At 32.2% G+C, this 7,494-nt stretch overlaps 1 protein-coding gene across 1 annotated transcript; it reads right to left on the bottom strand.

The window, feature by feature from the left end:
* Positions 1-242: 242 nt before the first annotated feature.
* LOC131652178 (tryptophan--tRNA ligase, cytoplasmic) lies at positions 243-7,226 on the bottom strand. Its single transcript, XM_058921967.1, has 11 exons — positions 6,903-7,226; positions 6,682-6,801; positions 6,413-6,598; positions 5,202-5,319; positions 4,348-4,434; positions 2,253-2,345; positions 1,948-2,028; positions 1,541-1,612; positions 1,149-1,217; positions 946-1,056; positions 243-434 (listed from the first exon to the last, which is right to left on the bottom strand). Exons 1-11 carry the CDS (start codon positions 7,118-7,120, stop codon positions 384-386), a joined length of 1,206 nt encoding a protein of 401 aa, XP_058777950.1. The 5' UTR covers positions 7,121-7,226; the 3' UTR covers positions 243-383.
* Between the last annotated feature and the right edge of the window lie 268 nt (positions 7,227-7,494).

The raw sequence follows: 7,494 nt of genomic DNA, 5'->3' as shown, positions 1-7,494 counted from the left end.
ACTGCTCAAGATACCACTGCCCTCACTTATTGTTAGCTTGATATTTCTTTCTTTTTTTCATTTTGTACTTACAAAACGGATTCCATTTTATGAATTCTAATCAATTAAAAATCCAGACCAACGTATATCCTCCAAGGACAGGTATCCCTCAAAGGAGCCCAAAAGTAAACAAAGGCAATGGAAGATTGTGAATTATCTACAGCATTTGTCAAAGGGCATTTTGCTAAAGAAGAGAAAGGATATCAAGTATAAAATGTATCTATTGTAAATATTAAATTATACACAACATACACAATATAATTTACCCTGGCAATAAATTAGTCAAACAACCAATATTTAAGTACTTAAACAAATGAATACCAATCAATATTTAGGTAAACTCTTCAGTCAAACATGAAAGGAAGTGGCCTCACAGCCATAAATGCATCAACCATCTGAAAAAAATATGAAAAAAAGGAGACTAGGTAAGTTTTGGATCATAAAAGTGGGGGAAAAAATACAAGACTTCAACCCTGTAATCTTACCAATGTAGAAAATGACAGCCCAACATAAAAACAGTTTTGAACTTTTGATAATAATTTCATATGATGAACAAAAATTTATCAACATACAAATATTGATTAGGACTTAAGTGTCAAAATGCATGCAAGTCAGCTAATACCATTTCTAAGTTAGTTATAACTATTTCTGAACTGCGTAACTTAAACAGAACCATTGTGTAACAGAGCTGCATGATTTTATACTCTAGCAAGTTTGGTGCATGTAATTCAGATAATGAAAAGGAACTCCTACTTATTAAAAAGAATTAACTCTTGATTTGAATGTCTCAAGATTAGGATGTCAACATATGATCCCTCTAAAATATTAATATGGTAAAGCTCTAAATTTTGGAAGACTAAATCAAGAATTTAATTTTAAAAAGAGAGGAATAAGATTAGTGTGTACCTCATCGGTCACATTAGCTCGAGCTGTCCGATGTCTCTCCACTAGTTCAGTCAAAACTTGAACTAGGCGCTGCTTCACCTCACCAGTTAGCATGCGTCCCGCTCCATATTCCTATAGGAGAATGATAAAATTCTCAGAAAAAATTAAACAAGTCTTATTTAGCTACATGTAAAATAATTTAGGAAAAGAGATAGAAATATGACCTTCTTTATGTGTTCGAGTTCAGCATCATCTTCCAAGAAAAAAGAAAGGTATTTGACAGGTATATCTACCTGAAAAATGACATCCTCCGAATGTTTAGATGTTTTACATATAATTAGACATAAAGATCAAGAAGCACTAACGAAATACAAAGGAATTGACTGGCCAAAAAAAGGAACGCCGATTTATCAGTGTTTATCAAATTGGTGGTGCATACAACAATAACACTCTACCCCACTAAGTGGAGTCGGCTATATAGATCAAACAACGCCATAATATTTTATTAGATTGGTACATATATCTAAGTAATCATTATCAACTCTTGTTCACATATTTGTTACAAGAGAACTGCATATTATTCATCAAAATAAAGCAATACAAAGTTGCTTTTTACCTCAATATTTGCCCCTAACTGTCTATGTTTCTCTACCGAATCTTGCCCACCAGAAAATGCATGTCTGTTTACCTGCAAATAGTCACACATACACAATATGTGATGAACTTAACCAAGTGGATGGAACAAAAAGGATAACATGAAGAACCGTGGGGAGAATTGCACAAATTATTAGACTGTATGATCATCCAGCATTGTTGATCAAGATTTACTAGTGATATCTAGTGATTGGTAACAAGTCTGAATGAATTTAAAGGAAAAGAGTAAACAAACCCTTTTGTAGCGATAAATGAAGATTCTAGAGCTAAGCTGATAAGAGTCGCAATGTACAAATAGAATTACAAGGTCTAAATGTAAGCAATGCATTACTAATCAAAGCAGTAAAAATAATAATTTCAAAAACAAACCTTATTCTTTATTTCTTTTGCAGAATCAGTAACATATATTGCAGAGTTGGGATCACTGGCAGACATTTTTCCTGTTTCCCCCTGCAAGCATTTATGTTTCACAAAGGAATTGAGGAAACCGGCAAAAAATACTGTATACAAGAGATTATTTCACAGAAAAACTCAAAGGAAAATATATACATGCATGCAGATACACAGCAATAGCATATATGCAAGCAAATTCAATGGCAAATATATACATGAACATGCACAGTATTAGATTGTACTAGTTTCATAAATTAGCACTATTTATAACATGATAATACCTGTAATGCGGGGAAGAATGATGATTCAATCAAAGCGGGCTTGTTGTATCCAAGTTTAGGAGCAACATCTCGTGTCATTCTAAAATAAGGATCCTGAAAACGTCATAAAGAAAAATTATTACCAAGAACAGGTAAAATTTAAAATGCACATCAATCAATCATCCAGGTATTAGAAAAAACATAAAAAAGATCGGGTTACGTAGAAGTATAGAGTGTGCATGATATATTTAAAGTAAATGTACATGATTTATTTCTATCATAACTGCAAAGGGCATTGGGAACCTCTTGAGAAAATATATTTTCTCCCCTCTTTTACTTTTCATTTCTAGGTAGTTCAGGAGGCTGCCTTATCATATCTCCAAATGAAGTCTTTTTGCCCATCGGATGAAGGAAAAACGAAGACAATGTAGCAAAATACATGAAAGATGAAAGGCTGGAACAAATTAAAAAGGTTAACCTTTAACTTATTTAATTATAGTAAGTTTAGGAGTCTTTTCATCTCCTCTTTAATTTTTTTTACATGATTCACCCATTAGAGGGAAGCTGATTGGTAGATATGGCAGTTTTTATGTAAGGAAAAGACAAAAAAGGAAGGAGAGAGAACATGATAATTGTTAGTTTTGCTGCACATGGGTTATTACAGCTGGCTCACAGCTGGCAGCCTGTGAGTGGAGGAAGGGTCCTAGGAATCAGAATAAATGATTGGAGCTGCTGGTGGTTAGGGTACGCAGAAATTAGTAGTGGATATCCCACTTGGGAGAGCCAAGGCCTCTCTAAGAGCCTCTTTTACTTTTTCTATCTTTCTGCCAATTTTCTACAGCATACTACTTTTGTTTGTAACCCTAGATCCCATTTGAACTCTAGAGAAATTCAAATAAAAGTCAGTCTTTTCTTATATTATTCTGTTTCTGTTAATTTCCCTATTTAGATATTAAATTGATCCTATCACTGCTCTGTTTGAGTTCTTAGCTCAATCTCCATGAAAATAATCTGCTACTCTTTAGTGTTTATTGATCTTGTAAATGATCCTATGACCTGGATGGAGCTCCTTCAAATAATGACACTTTAAAGAGATGACTGAACTAAATAATTAAACTTATTTGAAAAGAAATGACTGGACGTGTCACAAGATGACAGTTAGATTAACCAACCAACTACTTGGTTCTTTTCATATCTGGTTGTAAAAATTCCGATTTGACTTGTAGAATCCCACGATTATGCTAGCCATCAGCAATCAAGAGTGTAATATAGGATCTTTGAAACATTTTTGTGATTATGCTTATGAATGAATTTAAATCGTGTGGAATCACACTTGTTAATCATTTAATCGTATGATCTAGGATCTATGAAACATTTTTGTGATTATGCTTATGAATTGATTTAAATTTTATATAAGTATTTGAAGTGTGACTTAGATTTTTAATCATGTTGTGAGCTATGCTTATGGATTTAAACTTACATAATTCTATTTCAAGTGATTTAAGGTTTTCTTTATCCTACTAATGCTATTTTATATGCATATATTTATATGCATATAAATGAGTTTTAAAATTTTGTAATAATTTTACAATTAGTGTTCTGATTCAACGATTTAAGATTTTATAAATGAAGTATAACACAGTTTGCTTCCCAACATGTAAGCCTCAAAAGAGGGCAACAAAAACTTATTTTGTAGATGTTTTCATCATGAATGGATTTTAAACTAATCGATCCAAAAAATCCACTGATAAGGACAATTTTGAATATCGAAATTTGGTAACTATTCAAGAACTATTATATTTTTCACTCAACCTCAGAGTGAAAGCTTCAGTAACACCCAAATGTATTGATCTCATCCTTAGCTAACAAATAGTAAGTTATTAAACACCTTAAGAGAGGAAAATGTCATTGTTAAATTGAAACATATCTTTTTAAGACCTTCATTTTCCTTTCAAAATCTACATGTATAAAATGTATTTGAACAAAAAAGATCTAAAAAGCAAAGCAAGAATTTTGCAGAAACATAGAAACCAGGAATCACCATGATCACACTATTTAGTCTTAAAATAAAATCAACTTAAATTTATTCACACAAAAGCATCGGAGATCAACAAACCTGGTCTATAGCACAAGGAATTAAACAACGGAGATGATCTTTTCCAGAAAATAGGTGAGGAAATGAACTAGGAAATGATGGAACTGCCTGTATAAACAAAGTAGCACATACAATCATTTCCATGTGATATGTACTATACATGAAATATAGGGATAGTTGACTAATTTAGTTTTGACTTTGACTTGCCAATAACCAAACAACTAGAAATTTGAATAGTAACTTCACATTTTGTATGGACTTATTAAAGTCTTGCACTCATGTCCATCAGTTCATGAATCATTACCCAATTAAGACTTTGTCCGGACACACACTAACACATAAAACATATTTTTAATTATCTACATGTATTTTAAAGACAATGATGATAATGGAAATAGAAGCATCAGATATTGGTGGGAAAAAATGATCAGTTGGTAAAAAAAAATGAGATTGGACTGTGAGTGTTGGCTTCCCATGTCGATTTCTCTTCACTTTTGCTAATACATAATAATGTTTTGTTCTAAAATGTTACATTGAGCTACAAGTTCTTCTTAGACAACACTTTCATCTAGTTGTTTGTATTATTCTTCTGATAAACTCTGCAGTTGTTATTGGCAAGTCGTGACCAAAAACATTATTTGGTCACGACTTGCCTATAACAACTCCAAAATTTATATAAACAATAATACAAACAACCAGATAAACATTTTAGAACAAAACATTATTATGTATTAGCAAAAATGAAGAGAAATTGACATGGGAAGCCAACACTCACAGTCCAATCTGCCAGCAATAAAAAAACCCATTTATTAAAATAAGTAACGAGAAATATTCAATGATAGGCACAATTTACATAGTGGAGGGATGGACCTTACCTGCACAGGTGGAAAACTAACTTTTCCAATATGATCTTCCCCAGTGAACCCAAAAATGCCAACAGCCTGGTTATAAGTCACACGTTTTGCAACCTCTACCATGTTCCTGTAGAAGGCACTGGAAAGGGAATTTCTTCTCAGTCAGTATATAGTGATTAGTGATCAAATCAATGTGATTGTTTTTATGTACCTGACATTTATAATAGTTAGTTTAATGTTAGGTAGCTGCAACTGCATATACAAATTCAATTAAGCCAGACTGAATCTATTATTACCAGCGTAATAATTAAAATCATTCAATGAAAATCATTTATCATTTTCATCAAAAACAATCAGAGTTCTCTCTTTTTTTTTCTTATCAGTAGAACTTTAGCATTCTCGTATGACAAGAGTTACAAATATGTGATCAAATTTGAAAGGACATCAGATTGTGAAACCTATCCAACAACATTTCATTTAAGAACATAACAGACAACTGAATTTAAAATTCACTCGGAAGTTTTTCCCCTATCATGATGTGCATAATATAAACCCCAAATCAACTTAAATTTTAAACAACCAACCGTGATTTCTAAATATGGGACCAAGAAAATTAATAATGCCCACGTATTTAAGGTAATTGGATGTTTAAATGGGAAAGACCATAGCCTCACCTTGTAAAAAAAATCTGTTAAAAGTTTGGGATAAATTGGAACACTATTTGCTAAGCTGAGCAAGAGAAAATCATCCTTGAGGTTCATCTAAAACCAAATGGAATGACTATTTTAATGACTAAGTATTGTCTGTACTTAACCACAACAATTTCCAATGAAAAAGGAAAACTTTGCATTGGCTCAAGGTTTAAGTTTTCATTCCTAAATGCCATCAAATGTTAATCAAAGAAATAATGAACTGAAACCAATTGCCAAAGTCGTGTTAAGCACAGAAAAAGACAAGTTCATGACAACATTAGTAAAACTTCATCGAATCTTTAGAAGATAGATCAACTGATACGAAGATGTAGAAACTAGAAAGCATGAAACCATTTTTATTTCCTAATGCATAATTTCATTTTAACACCATATTCTTAAGTTTTCAGGTAAAATTCTGTTTTCTGCCAATGTATAGATACATGTTCTAATAAAATTCCTGCAATTACAAACCATTCAACTTTTTACAAAATAGGAAAACATATTTGAAAAGCATGCATTTATAGTATATAACTAACTCACCCGCCAACAAAATCAAAATCAGAGAAGATAAATGTCTTTGATATGTCAAAACCGCAAGCAATGATGTCCTTTGCATTCTCGCGGGCAAGTCTTCGACACTCATCAACAGTCAGATTTTTCCACAAGAACTTCTCATCATCAGTGAGCTGTATAACAAGAGGAACCTTAAAAGCATCTTGCAAATACCTAGACAGCATTTTCCACCACATCAACAACTCAACAAACATCCATAGAAATTCCAGCAATTTTCAAAAACAAAATGTACTCACTTGGTGAACATGAATGGAATCAAATGACCCAAATGCAAAGCTTCTGAAGAAGGTCCACGTCCTGTATATAGGTAAAATTTATCTCCTTTTTCGTATGCATTCAAAATCTCAGCAAAATCACTGTCAGATGCAAATCAAAAACAAAACAGATAAAAAAACACATTATCAGTTAAATTGCAGATTTAACAGTTATGAAGTGAAATGGCGAGAGTAGACGAAACCGATGAGCGAAGAAAACGCCGCGGCGGAGGAAGACATGGGCGGGGAGAGAAGTGAGTTGTTCGACGCGTTGAATGAGAGATTGATCGATCCTTTGACATCCAAAACGGTCGATCAGTTTGTCGTAATCGATTTTGCCTCCTTCTTTGCCAGATACCTCCCATGGAGTAATCACCTGCTCTTCCTTTTGCTCTTGGTTTGCTTCTGTTGATGGCTCCATTTTCTCCGCCGTCGATAGTTGCCGCCGGAGAAGGAATATAGTGTAGCAAATTGAGAGTTATTGAAAAAATAATAGGGTTTTAAAAAATGTTTTTGTTTTAACTGACTAGAGTAGATAGATTGATTATCTTGATTTATCTTATTGGTGCAAGTGAATTTGATTAAGATAAGATTAATAAAAGTAGAAAAAGTTACATAAACTTAATATAAAAAATAAAATAAAGAATATATATATATATATATATATATATATATATATATATATATATATATATATATATATATATATATATATATATATATTATCAAGATATTGAGCATTAACATTATTTATGTCACAAATTTAGAAGAATTTATCTGTATATAATATTTGAC

The sequence above is a fragment of the Vicia villosa genome, linkage group LG2 (assembly GCF_029867415.1).
Source record: "Vicia villosa cultivar HV-30 ecotype Madison, WI linkage group LG2, Vvil1.0, whole genome shotgun sequence".
Classification (NCBI taxonomy): Eukaryota; Viridiplantae; Streptophyta; class Magnoliopsida; order Fabales; family Fabaceae; genus Vicia; species Vicia villosa.
Note: the sequence above shows the minus strand (reverse complement) of the source record. Positions and strands in the feature narration are given on the sequence as shown.

Bases quoted from the DNA above. Each gene is read 5' to 3' on its own strand.
- LOC131652178 (XM_058921967.1), bottom strand. From the start codon at position 7,120: ATGGAGCCATCAACAGAAGCAAACCAAGAGCAAAAGGAAGAGCAGGTG. The intron at 2,029-2,252 runs GTATTATCATGT...AAATGCTTGCAG, and splicing joins CATTCTTCCCCGCATTACAG to GGGGAAACAGGAAAAATGTC. The intron at 1,613-1,947 runs GTTTGTTTTTGA...GACTATTTGCAG, and splicing joins CAAAAGAAATAAAGAATAAG to GTAAACAGACATGCATTTTC.